Source organism: Eptesicus fuscus, chromosome 3 (assembly GCF_027574615.1).
Source record: "Eptesicus fuscus isolate TK198812 chromosome 3, DD_ASM_mEF_20220401, whole genome shotgun sequence".
In the NCBI taxonomy this organism is placed as follows: Eukaryota; Metazoa; Chordata; class Mammalia; order Chiroptera; family Vespertilionidae; genus Eptesicus; species Eptesicus fuscus.
In genome coordinates, this window is record NC_072475.1 from 111,314,804 (window position 1) to 111,332,885 (window position 18,082).

General features: G+C 40.7%; 1 protein-coding gene across 1 annotated transcript in view; it reads left to right on the plus strand.

Moving 5' to 3' along the window:
- Positions 1–18,082, plus strand: part of PLSCR5 (phospholipid scramblase family member 5) — a 73,091-nt gene that overhangs the window by 22,791 nt on the left and 32,218 nt on the right. The window contains exons 3-5 of the mRNA XM_054710375.1: positions 9,110–9,152; positions 10,088–10,308; positions 13,952–14,113. Of these exons, the coding sequence (XP_054566350.1) occupies positions 9,110–9,152; positions 10,088–10,308; positions 13,952–14,113 (426 nt within the window). The remainder of the gene's footprint in view (positions 1–9,109; positions 9,153–10,087; positions 10,309–13,951; positions 14,114–18,082) is intronic.

An 18,082-nucleotide genomic window follows, 5' to 3' on the forward strand; every position in this document is an offset into this window, starting at 1 on the left:
CCCTGTCTTTTTCCTGTTTTTAGGGGAAATGGTTTTGGGTATGATGATGGCTGTTTATTTGTCATATATGGCTTTTATTATGTTGAGGTATGATCCTTCTAGTCCCACCTTGCTGAGAGTTTTTATCAAGAAAGGGTGTTGGATTTTGTCAAATGCTTTTTCTGCATCAATGGATATGATTATATGGTTTTTATCTCTCGATTTGTTTATGTGATGTATCATGTTTATTGATTTTTGGATATTGTACTATCCTTGCATCCTCATAATAAATCCCACTTGGCCATAGTGTATGCTCTTTCTAATGTAATGCCAGATTCAGTTTGCTAGAATTTTGTTGAGAATTTTGGCGTCTATGTTCATGAAAAATATTGACCTGTAATTCTCTTTCTTGTATTATCTTTATTTGGTTTTGGTATTAGGGTAATTCTGGCTTCTTAGAAAGAGCTTGAAAGTGTTCCCTATTCTTGAATTTTTGGAATAGTCTAAGGGAGATAGGTTTTATTTTTTTATTTGAATGTTTGATAAAAGTACCCTGTGAAGCCATCTGGTCCAGGGCTTTTGTTTTTTGGAAGTTTTATTATTATTATTATTATTATTATTATTATTGCTTCAATTTCCTCCATAGTTATCAGCCTATTCAGATTGTTTTATTCTTCCTGATTGAGTTTTGGAAGGTCATATTTTTCTAGGAATATGTCAATTTCTTCTAGGTTGACTAGTTTAATGGAATAGAGCTGCTCATAGTATTTTTTGAGTCTTCATATTTCTGTGGAATCTGTTGTTATTTCACCTCTTTCATTTCTGATTTTGTTTATATATGTCCTCTCTCTTTGCTTCTTGGTGAGCCTAGCTAGAGGTTCATTAATCTTGTTTATCCTTTCAAAGAACCAGCTCTTGTTTTCATTGATTTTATTTTGGGGGTCTCTATGTCATTTATTTCTACTCTGATCTTTATTATTTCCTTCCTTCTCCTTACTCTGGGCTTTTCTTGTTGCTCTCTTGCTAATTCTTCAGGTTGCCGAGTTAGATGGTTTATTACCAATTTTTATTGTTTGTTTGTGTGTTTTCTTTAGGTAATCCTGTAATGTTATGAACTTCCCTCTCAGGACTGCTTTCCCTGTGTCCCATAGATTTTGTATTGTGTGTTTTCATTGTGATTTGTTTCCAGGATGTTTTTATTTCTTCTTTGATCTCGTTGGTAACCCAATAATTGTTTAGTAATATGCGATTTAGCCTTCAAGTGTTTGAACATTTGTGATTCTTTTTATTGTAGTTTATTTCTAATACTAGAGGTCTGGTGCACAAAATTTGTGCACTGATAGTTTCACTAGGCCTTGACGGCAATCAGGGCCAATCAGGGCCTTCCGGCTGCCAGCTGGGTCCTTTATCTCCTGGCTGCCAGCTGCCAGCTGGGACCTTCCTTCATTCAAAATTCCCCCCTCGTGGTCAGCGTATGTCATAGCAAGTGGTCGAACTACTGAGGGGACAATTTGCCTATTAGCCTTTTATTAGCTAGAATCAAACTTGGGACCCTTCAGTGCTCAGGCCAATGCTGTATCCACTGAGACAAACCAGCTAGGGCAATAGTTTGTTGTTGATTTTTCTTGGTGTGTTTTGTGTGTGTGTGTGTTGTGTGTGTGTGTGTGTGTGTTGTGTGTTGTTTGTTTGTTTGTTTGTTCTTATTTGAGGTATGCCTATAATGCTATGAACTTCCCTCTCAAGACTGCTTTTGTAATTTTTGAGATTTGGGGTTGTTGTGTGTTCACTTTCATTTGTTTCCAGGAAGTTTTTTATTTCTTTCTTGATCTCATTGGTAACCCATTCATTGTTTTAATAACATGCTATTTAGTCTCCATGTGTTTTAATATTTTTGTGTGTTTTTACTGTAGTTGATATCTAATTTCATTTCACTTTGATTTGAGAAGATGCTTGATATGATTTAAATCTTCTTGAACTTGTGGAGATTTGTTTTGTGTCCTAACATGTGGTCTTCCTTTGAGAATGACCCATGTACACTTGAGAAGAATGTATATTCTAAAGCTTTGGGGTGAAATGTTCTATCAATGTCCATTAAATCCATCTATTCCATTGTGTTCTTTAGAGTCACTGTAAATGGGTTAAGTTTTTGTCTGGAAGATCTATCTAGTGAAGTCAGCAGGGTGTCAAAGTCCCCTACTTTGACTGAATTTTTGTTGATCTCTTCATTAAACTCCTCTAGAAGGATTTTTATTTATTTAGAAGCTTCTATAATAGGTGCATATATGTTTACCAGGGTTATATCCTCTTGTTGGATCAATCCCTTCAGTATTATGTAGTGACTTTGTTGTCTCTTGTGATGGCCTTCATTTTGAAGTCTATTTTGTCAGAAATGAGTATTGCTATTTCGTGTGTGTTTTTTTTCCTTTTCCATTTGCTTCAAAAAATTTTTCTTATCCCATCTCTCTCATCTTGTGTGTGTCTTTTGTTCTGAGGTGGGTCTTTTGTAGATAGCATATAGTTGGGTCATGCTTTTGTATCCATTCAGCTACCCTATTCATTTTGATTGAATCATTTAATCCATTTACTTTTAAAGTTATTAGTGATAGGTACTTATTTATTGCTATTTTAATTCTGTATGTCTAAGTATCTCTCTTTTTCTCTTTTCTCATCACAGCAGTTCCTTTAGCATTTCTTGTAATGTTGACCTGGTGTGTATGTACTCTAGCCTTTTTTTTTTTTTTTTTTTTTTGGTTTGGGAAGCTCTTCATTTGACTTTCTATTTGAATAATAGCCTTGCTGCATATAGTAATCTTAGTTTCAGATCCTTGCTTTCCATTACCTTGAGTACTTCATGCCATACCCTTCTAGTCTGTAGAGTTTCTGATGAGAAATTAGGTGTCAGCCTTATGGGAGTTCCTTTCTAGGTAACAGTTCTTTTTCCTCTTGCTGCCTTTAAGATTCGCTCTTTGTCTTTAATTTTTGGTATTTTAATTATGATATGTCTGGGTGTAGGCCAGTTTGCATTCTTCTACCTTGGTGTTCTCTGTGCCTCTGGACCTTATGTGAGTTTTTCCTTTACCAGTTTAGGGAAGTTTTCTGTCATTGTTTCTTCAAACACATTTTCTATCCCTTAACTCCCTTTCTGCCTCTTCTGGCACAATTGCTATTTGAATATTGTTGTTTCATGTTGTTCCATAGCTCCCTTAAGCTGTCCTCCTGTTTTTTAATTATTTTTTTTTTCTTTTTAGTTCTCTGATTGAGTGATTTTTTCAACCCTGTCTTCTAATTTACTGATTCGGTCCTCAACTTCCCTTAATATGTTGTGTATTCCTTCCAATGTGTTCTTTATTTGTGTTATGTCATCCTTTATTTCTGACCGTTCTTTTTTCATAGTTACTGTATCTTTTTTCATGCTGTTGAGTTTCTTTGCCATCATTAGTCTGAATTGTTTCAGATAAATTTTCTATCTCTGCTTCATTTATCTCTTCTTCTGGAGAATTCTGTTTTTCTTTCATTTGGATTTTTTTTTTTTTTCTTTGTCTCCTCATTTTGGCCCTGTTTGGGTTTGTGTTAGGTCAATCCTCTATGCCTCTCAATCTCTAGTGCAGGACAATGTCAAGTGCTGTTTCTGACTAATTAGACCAGCAAAGACTCAAAAACTCCAGAGACCACCTCTGTCTACAGCAGGCGTCCTCAAACTATGGCCCGCAGGCTACATGCGGGTGTTTTTGCCATTTTGTTTTTTTACTTCAAAATAAGATATATGCAGTGTGCATAGGAATTTGTTCATAGTTTTTTTTAAACTATAGTCCAGCCCTCCAACAGTCTGAGGGACAGTGAACTGGCCCCCTGTTTAAAAAGTTTGAGGACCCCTGGTCTACAGACTGATAGGATTCTGACTTGAATAGCCCCAGACAATTGTCCTCAGGTGAGGCGAGAGTTTGGTTTTTTTTGTTGTTGTTGTTGTTTGTTTTTTTTTAATATATTTTATTGATTTTTTACAGAGAGGAAGAGAGAGGGATAGAGAGTTAGAAACATCGATGACAGAGACACATCAATCAGCTGCCTCCTGCACACCCCCTACTGGGGATGTGCCCGCAACCAAGGTACATGCCCTTGACCAGGAATCGAACCTGGGACCCTTGAGTCCGCAGGCCGACGCTCTATCCACTGAGCCAAACCGGTTTCAGGTGAGGCGAGAGTTTTTTTCAACAGGGTGGGGTGGTTGCTTCTGCCTGGAGGCTAATTGTTGTTTTTAGTCTCTTAAGTGGCCTCAGGACAAGGTGTTTTACAATAGGGTAAGTCAACTATTTCTCCCCCACCCCTCAGGCAAGGCAAATGTCTGTGTGGGAAAGATGACCTCTGCTGTGTGAGGGAATGACTCAGCACTGGAAACTGGGGGTATCTGCCTTCTGTGCTCTAACCCCCACATCCCCAATCCTAGCTTCTGCTCAGCTCCAGTCCACTCTGCCCTCCCTCTGCTGGAACACAATGTGGGTGGTTCCACAGGGAATTTTGTGCTTTGCCCCTTTAAGAGGGTACCTGAATTTCCAGCTGTCTCTTCCTGGAAATTCAGAGCCCCTTGTTATATGGGTACCATTCTCAGTAGTGGTGCTCTCTGCTGGGGGGTCCTATCTTGAGGATTATATCCTAGAATTCTCAGGTGCAACCCTTCACAGCTGAGATATCTCTCTGGGACTTCAGTTGCTATCTGTGGGAGCCTGCCAACCCTTTTGCACCTCTGCCCCTTCCTCCTGCCTCTATGCGGTCTCCACTTTTGGTCCACAGTTATCAGGGTTCTCTCCAGTGAGTCTTCTGTTGATTATTCAGGAAGTTTTTCTATATTTTACTTGTAGTGTCAGTTTGTTTCTGGGAGCATGTTCATGAAGCATCCACTTTCTCTGCTGCCATTTGTAGTCTCTCTCTGTAGAGCAGATCTTAATTGATGGCCTCTCATTTTCAAGACTAAAACTTGATCCATGACACTAATATTCAAAATTCCTAAATTCAAAACCTTAGTCTTACCCTCATAGTTCTTCCTGCATCCCTAAGTTACTTCTACATATATCATCTGGTAAATCATCATGGATAGAATTTTATGAGGCGTATGTCTTCTTCTCCCAAAGCCCTACATTTTTTTCTCAAAGAAGAGACCAGAACTAATAATAGTACACTAGAAAAAAATGGATTATAATTTTTAACAAATTTATTGAGGTGACATTAATAATATTATAGAGGTTTCAACTTTATAACTTTATGATACATCATCTGTATATTGCATTGTGTGCCCACCACTAAAAGTCAAATCTCTTTCCTCTACCCTTTACTATACCCCTACCCTTCTTCCTTTTGATATCTACCATACTGTTACCTGTGTCTATGAGTTTTTGTTTGTTTGTATGTCTTATTTGTTCATTTGTTGCTTTCAGTTTTATATTCCACATGTGAGTGAAATCATATGGTTCTTAATTTTTTTCTGTCTGACTTATTTTGTTTAACATGATATTCTCAAGGTACATACATGTTGTCACAAATGGCAGTTTTTCATCTTTCTTACGGCTGAGTAGTACCCCATCGTGTGTGTGTGTGGGGGGTGTATACATACATACATACACACACACACACACACACACATACACACACACACATATGTATATATATACATATGATATGTATATGTATATATATACATACATATCTTACCTTATAATAGACAAATATGCAAATTGACCGCACCTTCGCTACGCCCAAGCCACGCCCACCAACCACGTCCACCAGGAAACCGTTGCAGGGACGCTGGGGTGCGGCGGAGCCCAAGGCCCGGAAAGCCGCCCGGGGCTTTCCGGGCCTTGGGCGCCAGCCGGGTGTCTGCTCCGATCGCAGGGACCCGGCTGGGGTGCGGCGGAGCCCAAGGCCGGGCTTTCCGGGCCTTGGGCGCCAGCTGGGTGCCTGCTCCGATCGCAGGGACCTGGCTGGGGTGCGGCGGAGCCCAAGGCCCGGAAAGCCGCCCGGGGCTTTCCGGGCCTTGGGCGCAAGCTGGGTGCCTGCTCCGATCGCAGGAGCAAGCCGACCTGAGGGGTCGGCTCGCTCCTGCGATCAGGTCCCAGGGACGCTGGGTGCAGCTGAGCCCAAGGCCACCGCCCAGGGCCAAGCCCGGACCCTGAAAGAAGGTAGAAGGCGGTGGCCACAGCCAAGGCCTGGGTCCCCGGTGCCGGCAGAAAACTGGTGCAGGCAGCCAGGTGAATGAAGGTCTATTGCACGAATCTTCGTGCAAACGGGCTACTAGTATATATATATATATATATATATATCACATCTTATTTATCTAATCATCTATCAAAGGACATTTTGTTTGTTTCCATGTCTTGGCCAAAGTGAATAATATTGCAATGAACATAAGGGTGCATATACACAGAAGGGGGTTTGTTGGGTCATATGGTAACTTTACTGTTAAGTTTTTGAGGAACCTCCATACTCTTTTCCATAGTGGCGGTATCAGTTTTCATTCCCACCAGCAGTGAATGAGGACTCCTATTTTCTACAACTTCTCTAACACTTACTTGTCTTCTTGATAATAGCTATTTCAACATATGTGAGGTGATATCTCATTGTAGTTTTGATTTGCATTTTCCCTAATAGCTAGTGAAATTGAGTGTCTTTTCATATATGTTGGCCATTTTTATGTCTTCTTGGAAGAAGTATCTGTTCAGGTCTTCTGCCCATTTTTTAGTTGAATTGTTTGGTATCTTTTTTTATTGTTGAGTTGTAAGGGTTCTTTATATATTTTTTATGTTAAGCCCTTGCTGGAGCTGTTATTTACAAATGCATTCTCCCATTTGGTTGGTTCTAATGTTTTAATTTGTGTAATTGTTAAAATAGGTTTTAGAATATTTAAAATCATAAATTATTTTTGGAAAATATTTGTTATAAGTCTTAAGAGGCCACATGCACACTTTTATCAATAACAAGATTTGAATTAAATAAATATTAGCTTTACCTCCACATCAGTATATAGAAGGAGAATAAACAAAATAATGTAACTTCCAATTTTCTGAGTTTGTGATGCCCAATGCCAAATATTAGTAGTGTCTACTTCAACTTAACAGATACATATGAGTTTATTAATGTGGAAGAGAATAGAGTACATTTAAAGGCAACATAGAAAATTAAACATTAGAAAAGACTATCAGCATTAGATTTTGTATTGACTTCAAGGACTGAATGTCAAATTTAAAATATATACAAAGTAATTCATTCATTCTAAAAGCACATTTTTATTATTTTATTTAAAAACAATTTGTATTACCTACTTTTTAACATAGTAATTTCTCATTCATGTGGATACTTTATCACTGTAAATGGACTTCATTTCTAATTTCATAAGGAAAGTTTTAATGTTATGCATTTAGTGACATAACTTTTATTCTGCTTAAATTGATATTTTATCAACATCAGCAGGATTTCTGTTTTTTTCTAGTCCAAAGGGAGGTGTGAGTGAAAAAATTTTCCACAATAAGCTCTTTCTGCTGTAACAAGGATATATCATCACTGTGGGCAATGAGCTGCTGCATGACCCACTAGGAGTAAAGTTAGGCAGGGTTAGAACGAGTGGCCAGACATTCAGATCCTTGTTGTTTTATTTCATTATTTTATAAAAAGAAGGAGGAATCAACTTTTAAAACATCATATGGATTATTATTCATAGAGATTGTTTAAAAATCTTCTCAAAGTATTGATTTTAATAGGTACTCTTTTATCCATTACCACAGAAAGAGAGCATAGTTAAGCATAGTTGCTATTTATATTCTGGGCAAATCTGCCTTGGAATCTTCAAGGTTCTTGCAATTTTTTATTTTCACTTAAACAAAAAACATTTTACTTTCTTTTTTAATATAAAATGTGAGTTGTGCCTGACCAGTATGGCTTAGTGGTTGAATATCGACCTATGAACCAGGAGGTTATGGTTCGATTTCAGGCCAGGGTATATGTCCAAGTTGTGGGCTTGAGGCTCAGTAGGGGGAGTTTAGGAGGCAGCCAATCAATGAGTCTCGACATTGATGTTTCTATCTCTCTCTCCCTCTTCTTTCCTCTCTGAAATCATTAAAAATATATATTTAAAAATAAATAAGTAAATAAAATAAATGTGAGTTGTATTTAATTGTTTTGATAATAGAGAACATGAAAATCATCTAATTTCATATACTCTAGTAAACAGGCTGACAATATCTCCAAAAGTCTTCAAAATGTTGTGATATAATGTTTCATGGCCTTCATGTTACCTTTAACAGTTAGACCTAATTTTATGTAGCCTAGTAAACAGGTTAAGAATATCCCCACAAAATATAATGAGCAACATAAACTGATGAACAAAAACAGATCCAGAGACAGAGAGGCATCGATCAGACTGTCAAACCTCAGAGGAAAGTAGGGAAGGGTAAGGGTAAAGGGGAGAGATCAAGCAAATGAGTTGTATGCATGCATATAAGCCTAACCAATGGACACAAACACCAGGGGTGTGAGGGAATGAGTGGGGAGTGGGAGGGAATGGGGGGATAATGACACATATGTACTACCTTAATCAATAAAAAACAAAAAAGAAAGAAAAGATAAAAATCACAAAAGAAAAAATAGTATAGCTACTTTAGCCTATCTGAATTCCAAAAGCTGTCTCTTCAACTCTACGAGATTATTAGACTCTGGTTTTACACAGCCTTTGCTGGGGCTGGGAAACAGACTCCTGCAGTAATATAGGACAGTTGTAAGATTTACTTCATTTTTTTCCTTCTCTTAGGTATCACAGTCCTGTAAGGACTGTTTTCAAATATCTGAAAAGAACATATTCATATATTTTTTTCTGTTTTTTTAAGGTGTTTATAGCGGGATTACAATTCCTGAATCAGTTAGTTTTTTGTTTTTGTTTTTTTTGACCAGTTGTATAAACTTTAAAACATATAAAGTGGAATATTTTTTGAGTTTTTAAACAAATAGCCAATTTTCATGTTTCTTGGTCTTTTTTTGTGAAAATAAATATGCTTCTCAAATAAAAAATAAAAATAAAAAAAGAAGAAGAATATCCCCACAAGTTTTCAGTGTTGTGATGTAATGTTTCCCTGTCCTGTTGCCCTCACAGTTAGACCTGATCATTGTGCACCAGCAGGTGGAGCTTCTTGGAAGTAAGTGTATCCTCTACTATTAAAGTTGTGGAAAATATTTCAGGTTTCAGAAGTTCCTATATATCTAAATATTTTATAAAGGATAAAGTTAAATGTTTAGAATAGCTGTTTTAAAAATAGCACTATTTTATTTTTTAAAAATAAACATTGAAAGTAAAATTATTAGGCTGATGAAAATAAACCTAAAAGCATAAAACTATCCAAGTCTTTGGTGATAAGCCATTAGAAATCTAGCATTATTTTTAATCTTAAAATGATTTTTTTTAAATGTGATAATTTCCCTGGTTGCTAATACTTTTATTTTTTGTTAATAATTCCAGAAATGAAAATCAAGTTTGAGACTAAATTTTAAAAAAATTCATCAAAACAAAATTCCACTGTTTTAAGATTTCATTGGTGATTAATCAAATGGGCAAATTATTTAACAATAAACAAATTTACGAGTATGACTAACTTGCAAATTACTTGAGTACTTTTTCTTCTTAACATATTATATTATTTCTAAGATATGTCAAAATTGAAATAGATAACAGGATAACATACAGCTGTACATATATTGCCAGACATAGATTTTAGACAAAATTCTTAGTATCATATGAGTTGTCCCAATAAATTTCATACTAATGACCAAATTATTATTTGAGTACAGCATTTGGTTCTTGTTGACAGCATTGCTTTCCTAGTTGAAAGTGGTAGTGCATGTTTCCAAGTAGAGCATTTATCTAGAATAAAAATGTATTCAGCACACAGCTCTGTTCTCAGAGTTTACTTTAACTTTCATGGATAATCCTCAAGTTTTAGAGCATGGATGTAGATTTGCATAAAGAAGGTACAATATTATTAATAAATAATCTGTCACTATGTTTGTTTTTCATTTAAAGGCATGATACTAAGCACAGCATTATTTTGATGAATTTTCTTTTTTGTTCCGTCAGTGATACTTGGCACTGAAACTGTGAACAAATATGAGATTAAAAACAGCTTGGGGCAAAGAATATACTTTGCCGTGGAGGAAAGTATCTGCTTCAATCGTACTTTCTGTTCCACACTTCGATCTTGCACTCTGAGGATCACGGACAACTCGGGTCGAGAGGTGATTACAGTAAACAGGCCCTTGAGGTGTGACAGCTGCTGGTGCCCTTGCTACCTACAAGAGGTCAGTCACTGGCTCTGGTGTGCTTTTCCCTTCTACATTTGAAAAGATTAGCAAATATTTCTTTTAAAAATGGCATTCATCTGGAACTATGGGACAATTAACCTTTTAATTGTTTGGATTAGTACATCACTCCTTTAGAATCAGAACACCTTGAAAATTTGGTAATTCACTAATTTCTTTTCCCTTTCCAACCAAAAATGATAGTGGCTTCTGTGATCTTAATTGGTGAAGACAGCTCATGCATCATGTAAATGAGACATACCTTCCTGACTCTTTTTAATAGCATTTAATTGTATATAGTCTACAAGAGGCCCGGTGCATGAAATTCATGCACAGGGGTGGAGTTTGTGTCCCTCAGCCCAGCCTGCACCCTCTCCAATCTGGGACATCCCTCTCACAATCCAGAACTCTGGCTCCAAACCGCTCGCCTGCCTGCCAGCCTGATCACCCCCTAACCACTCCCCTGCCAGCCTGATCGATGCCTAACTGCTCCCCTGCCAGCCTGATTGCCCCTAACTATCCTCCCCTGCCAGCCTGGTCACCCCTAACTGTCCTCTCCTGCTGGCCTGGTCCCCCCCAAACAGCCCTCTCCTGTGGGCCTGGTACCCCCAACTGCACTCCTCTGCAGGTCTGGGTCCCCCCCAACTGCCCTCCCCTGCAGGCCTGGTTCCCCCCTACTGCCCTCCCCTGCAGGCCTGGTCCCCCCCCCCCAACTGCCCTCCTCTGCTGGCCCAGTCACCCCTAATTGCCCTCCCCTGCCATCCATCTGGTTGGCGGCCACCTTGTGTCCACATGGGGGCGGCCATCTTTGACCACATGGAGGTGGACATCTTGTGTGTTGGAGTGATGGCCAATTTGCATATTACTCTTTTATTAGATAGGAGGATGAGTTCCACCATTAAGCAAATCTACCCTTTGTCCCTTTGTCTTCTCTCACTGTAGCAAAATTCAGGAAGTGTTAAGTGATACTGAACTCTTCTAAGGTGGTTTCTCTTGCTTAGATAATATTATTTAGTACAGATGTCACATTGCATGCTCTCATTTATGACAAACATCAAGGTTTGGAAAAAACAATGTTATTGTTCTAGAAGGAATCATTCAATTATTTTATTTCAATACTAGAGGCCTGATGCACGAAATTCATGCATGGAGGGGGGTTCCTCAGCCCGACCTGCATGCTTTCCATCTGGGATCCCACTCGCAATCCAGGACAACTGGATCTTAACCACTTGCCTGCCTGCCTGCCTGATTGCGCCTAACCCCTCTGCCTGCCTGTCTGATCACCCCTAACTGCCTCTGCCTGCTGGCCTGATCACCCCTACCTTGCCTCCTGCCAGCCTGATTGCCCCTACCTTGCCCCCCTGCCTGCCTGATTGCCCCTAACTGCCTCTGCCTGCCTGCCTGATCACCCCTAACTGCCCTCCCCTGCCTGCCTAACTGATCACCCCTAACTGCCCTCCCCTACCAGCCTGATAGTGCCCCCAACTGCCCTCTCCTGCTGGCCTGATTGCCCCTAACTGCCTCTGCCTCAGCCCCCACCACCATGGCTTTGTCCAGAAGGAAGTTGGATGTCTGGAAGATGGCCGGTCGATCTGGTCTAATTAGCATATTACCCTTTTATTAGTATAGATAGATTATATAGGATAGAATTGGTTAAATGGGGGTTAGGGAAAGCCTTTTTCAGCAGGAGGAGATGCTCTTGGCAGAGAAAAACACATAATCCCTATATCTGGACTGATAACCAGCCATATGCAATATACTGCCAAACCGGTCATTAAAAAACTTAATCATTTTCTCACACCTTACACTAAAAGCTTTTGCCCTTAAAACTCCTTCTTAGCCCCCACCTTAGGTTTTGCCTTCGCAGTTCACCCAGAATAGGTTCTGATTGGTCTATTTCTATGCCAGTCAGCATCAAAAGCTCTGCCTCCTAGGAAGTCATTGGCTCCTCGCAATTCACCCAGATTTGGTTCTGATTGGTCAGTTTCTATGCCAGTCAGCATCTCCGGACCTATATCCGGTCCTGATCATTGAGACGGGGCTGATTGGCAGCCGCTCCAGGCTGCTGGCGAGTAGACTGAACTGCTGACCTTTGGGAAAGAGAGAGAGATAGGCCTGGCTGCTGGTGAGGCCCAGAGAGAGAAGCAGGGTCTGATGGCATTTGGTGGAGCCTTCAGTCATTTTGGATGTTTTGACCCTGGCTCTTTATATATATAGATATAATAGATTCCATTACCCTTTAGTGGACCTGTAATAATAGCTTTTATTGACATAATGCAGGTGATAAAAAAAATTTACTTACTTAGACATCTTTAGTATCATGACATTTCTATGAGCTAGAAAGAATAGGTTTTACTCTCCACATTTTGCAGTTGAGCAAACTGGTGCTTAGAAACTGAAGATGATTTACCTATGGTCACATATCTAGAAAATATCATAAATGGGACTTGATCCAGGTGTTCTTATTCAAGCCTATGTGTCTTAATAAAGTAGTGTATAAATTCTCTATTTAGCACAATAGAAATAAAGATTAATGAAAGAAGAAGAATTAGGGAAGTTTATTCTCCAATTAATTCTCCAACTATTTATAGCTAATCACCTGGCTAAATGATAAGATAGCAAAGGTACTTATACATGAACCCAAGAATTTCTATCCTCCTACTGAGGATATTTAAGATCTAATATGTCCCAACATGGTATAGTCAGTATAATCACAGAATATTTCTGATAATTGATGTTTTATTTTTATAGTAGTCATTATCACATAAATTAAACATAAGTTGCACCTTGATACCCATTAATAATTTTAAAATTTTTGTCATAATCAAACCAATAACTTTGAAAGTTTTCCCAGAACAATTGTATGTAATTCTAAGCAGTCTTGTTGAAACTACTTTTGTCTATGCAAAAACACTATAGACATGTACATAAGACTATTAACTTAATAAATAAGAAAAGACAGAATGAGATCTAATGATGGAGAGGTAGTTGGATTTAAAAGCAAACAATTTTCATTTTTGTACCCACTTTCAGCTTATTATACAAAGGATTTTATTTGGGAAATGCAATAATTGCTCATTTTTAACACTTTGGAAAAAGTTAAACAGTGATGATATAGGTGTATAATAACTGAACTCTGCAGAAACATTTACTTATAATAGGACACAGAGGAGCTGGAAGTTGACAATCTGAAGAGAAGAAATATGCATACTTAATAATTGATAAGAGGATTAAAAATAAATGTGTGTTGTGGCAACAACTGAAAGGGAATAGATATTAGGGCCCTCATGGGAAACAACTTTCCATGCTTGACCAACTGCTGTAATAGGAACAAAAATGGCAAAGAATACAGTGTCCCAGGTTTGAAAGACAGTTCTGGGTTAGGTTCTTTTTAGGAAATAAGATCAAAGACATGAACTTTTAGTGCATAATACCAAACATATATCTATACAATAAGTATATTTGTTTCTATAAAATATGAATAAACACTGCTTTGCTCCTTAGAACCAGATATTTAAAATGACTTGTGTAATGTGAAAATAATTTCATAAAAGTATATTGTTTAGAAGTAAATTTACATTACAATAAAATTAAAATACAATAACCTTAGAAAATCTTATTTTATTATTATCTCTTCTTACAGTTAGAAATCCAAGCTCCTCCTGGTACTATAGTTGGTTATGTTGCACAGAAGTGGGACCCATTTCTGCCTAAATTCACAATACAAAATGCAAACAAAGAAGATATTTTGAAAATTGTTGGTCCTTGTGCAACATGTGGCTGTTTTGGTGATGTGGATTTTGAGGTATGACAGACAAAATGAAGGAAGTTTTTGCTTAGATCCTGATTTGTTGCAACATAATTAAATTATTTTAAATGTTCAAATCATGGGTTCCTCTCCCGATTGGAGGAAGATGGCGGCACGCAGGATGGAGGTGAGGGAGAGTGTGTGAGTGAGTGAGGGGGTGAAAGGAGAGTGTGTGGATGTGCATGGTATGTGTGTGAGTGAGTAAGGGACAGTTAAATCCGGCGAGAGCAGCAGGGACTGGCAGACCAGGCTCTCTTGGACAGGGAGAGACTACCACTGCTGCGGGCACTCCCCAGACTGTGGGACTCAGGCATGGGCATGGAGTCCATGCCATCTTGAAGGGGAGAGCTGACTCTTCTAGGAACTCATCAGTACCACCACTTAGACAGACCTTGGACACTGCCTGTAACCCGGCAGCCACTCCAGGCAAAATCCTACTGCCCCACACTCAGAACCACAGACCCTGGGACCTCCACCTCCAAGGGTGCATGCTTCCACAGCAGTAAGTGCAACTTCCCCCTCCTCAGCAGCTTAACTCCTCACACCACAGTCTTGCTTCTCTAGTGCCATAGTCATACTTTTCAAGTGCACAGACTGCCTGAACCCACCACTCCACAGGCCGCTAGTGGATGCTGCCATGGAGCACACTCTTACCCAAACAAGGGCCCACTGCCTGGGCAGTAGAAACTCTGGATTCCTCCTTCCTGGATACCTGCCCACAGTCATCTCAGTTGCGTGGCTTCAGTGCCAGGGGCCCTCTGAGTGCCTGAGTGCGCCACCCTTGGGTGTGAGCGAATCCAACCAAGGGCATAAGGTCCCCCGCAGTAGAAATTTGGACTTCCCCCACTCCCAGCTGCCTTCCCACAGACACCTCAGTCATACGGCTTCAGTGCATGGGCCTCTCTGAGTGCACCGCCCTGGCAATCGGCCCCAAGATACCCGGTGAGCCACCACTGGGTGTGCGCAAATTCAACCAAGGGCACAGCAGCAAAAACAGTTTCCCCACTTCACAGCTGCCAACCTCTGGAAACCACAGTTGCACTTTGCCAGCGCACAGGCCTCCTGAGCCCAAGGCTGCAAAGGCAGCTCTTGGATGCCTCTGTGAGCCCCTGCTGGGCACACTCTTATCCAAACAAGGGCTCACTGCCCCAGCAATAGAAATTCTGAGTCCCCCTTTTCCGGATACCTGCCCACAGACTCCTTGATCACGCAGCTTCAATGCTAGGGCCACACTGAGTGTACCTCCCCAGCAAATGGCTCCTGGGTGCCTCTATGAGCTGCACTGGGTGCACACAAACCCAACCAAGGGCACAAGGCCCCCAGTAGTAGAAATTCGGATTTACCCCAAACCTGGCAGCCTACCCAGAGACACCTCAGTCACACAGCTTCAGCTCAAGGGCCTCTCTGAGTGCACAGTCCTGGAAAACAGCCTTGGGGTACCTCTATGAGCCACCACTGGGCAGATGCAAATTCAATCAAGGGCACAGCAGCAAAAACTGAGTCTACCCAATTCACAGCTGCTGACCTCCAGGTACCACAGTTGTGCTTTTTCAGTGTGCAGGCCTCCTGAGCCCCACCACCCCAACAGATGGCTCCTGAATGCCTCTGTGAGCCTCCGCTGGGCATGCGCAATTTCAACCAAGGGCACAAGGCAGCAAAAATTGGGACATGCCCCTCCCTGGCTTCTGACCTCTGGACACTGTAGTTGCGCCTTTCCAGCACATAGGCCTACTGAGCCTGCTCCCCCTATAGGCAGCTCCTGGGTGCCTCCTTGATCCCCAGATCAGCATGCTCATAACCAAACAAGGGTGCACAGCACCAGCAGTAGAAATTTGGACTTTCCTCTTCCCAGCTGCCTACCCACAGACATCAGACACCGTATCGTGAGGTTTCAGCACGCAGGCCACCTGAGGACACTGCCCCAGCAGGCGACTCCTGGGTGAGCTGCCTCTAGGTGCACTTGTATCCAACCAAAGGCTCAAGGCCTCGCAGCAGAAACTCAGACTTCCCACTCCTCAGCTGCTGACCTCCAATCACTGCAGTCACACCGATCCAGTGTGCAAGCCCCCTGAGCCCACTGCCCTGGCAGGAGGCTCCCAGGTGCTTCTTGTATTGGCCACAAGGCAGAAGCCCGGCTGCTGGCATCCAGTCTCCATGGTAGTGCTGTTCTGGCACATACGCCCCCTGAGCCCACTGCCCCAGCAGAAGGCACCTGGGCCCCTCTGTGTGCTGCCACTGGGCATGTGCCTCTCCAACCAGGGGCGCATGGCTCCCTCAGTAGGATCCATGACATCCCTCTCCCAGCTGCTTACCTCTGGACAGATCGGTGAATTACTGAGGACTTGCCCCACTGGACAAGGTCACATTATTTCAACCACAGACCCTGAGATTCTGACATCCCCAGCCACAGGATCCTGAATGCCCTCATGATTCAGAGAGGGAAACCACATTGGCCAGAGTCCCACTGTCTCAACCAGAGACTACGAGACATCCAGCCCCCACTGTCATGGGCTCAGTGCCCCTAACACTGAGTTTCAGAGTGATGCTAATCCAGCAGGAGCCACACCACACTGGCCAAAGTCACAGTACCTGAGCCTCAGGCCCTGAGACCCCTTCCTTGCAGGCTGTGGACTCTGGGAACCCACAGTGATAACATACCAGTGAGACCTCAGACAACCTTTTCCACAAGAGCCAGAACCACAATCACATCCAAAAAAGTGTGCACAACGAAGCTGGGGATGAGTCACATTTCCAACCCATGACAAGAATTAACCATGAATAAGAAACTAACATTCAAGATCCACCTACATCAAGAGAACCCAAATAGCCCAAGTAGAGAGCTCCACTAGATCACCAAGCCCAGGAGACCTGAGAGATTGCACCTCTAGTACCACCCCCAAAAGAACCTAGGTAGTGAAGCTGTTGGATCTAAGAAACAGAAATAATTAAAATGTTACAGCAAAAAAAATGGGAAGACAAAAGAACAATCACAAAATGAAAGAAAAGGAGGAATCACCAGAAAGGGAATTAAATGAAATAGAGGCAAGCAACATGTCAGAGAAAGAATTCAGAGTAATAGTTATAAGGATGCTCAAATGGCTGGTTGACAAATACACACAACTCAATGAGAATTATAAGGAGCTGAATGAGAATGTCACCAACATGAAAAGGAACCAAGAGGAGATGATGAATGACATAGCTGCAATAAAGAACACAATGGAAGTCTTAACGAGTAGACTAGAAGAGCCTGAGGACTGCATCAGCGAATTAGAAGACAAGGTAGGAAAAACACACAAATACAGCAACAACTGGAAAGAAAACTTAAAAAGCAAGGGTAGAGCCTAAGGGAGCATTGGGACAATGCAAAACCAAACAACATCCGTATAATAGAAGGAGAGAAAACTGAACAAGGAATAGAAAGTCTGTTTGAGGAAATTATGACAGTAAACTCCTGATATTGGCAAGAAAAATACCATGCAAGTCCAAGAAGCACATAGAGCCCCAAACAAGATGAACCCAAAACACCAACACCAAGACACATCATAATTAAATTGGCAAACATCAGTGACAAAGTAAGAATCTTAAAGGCTGCCAGAGAGAGATAAAAAGTTACCTACAAGGGATCTCCCATTAGAATATCAACAGATATTTTAACAGAAACACACCAGGCCAGAAGGGAATGGAATGAAATATACAAAGTGATGCAAAGCAAGGGACTGAATCCAAGAATACTATACCCAGCAAGGCTATCATTCAAAATTGAAGGTTGAATCAGGAGCTTCACAGACAAAAAAGGACTAAGAGATTTTATTACCACCAAGCCAGCAATCCAAGAAATGCTAAAGGGACTGCTGTAAAAAGAATAAACAGAAAGGCAAGAAGGAACACAAACATTAAGAATAAAAATGATGACAAACAAGTACTTATCAATAATAACATTAAACGTAAATGGACTAAATGCTCCAA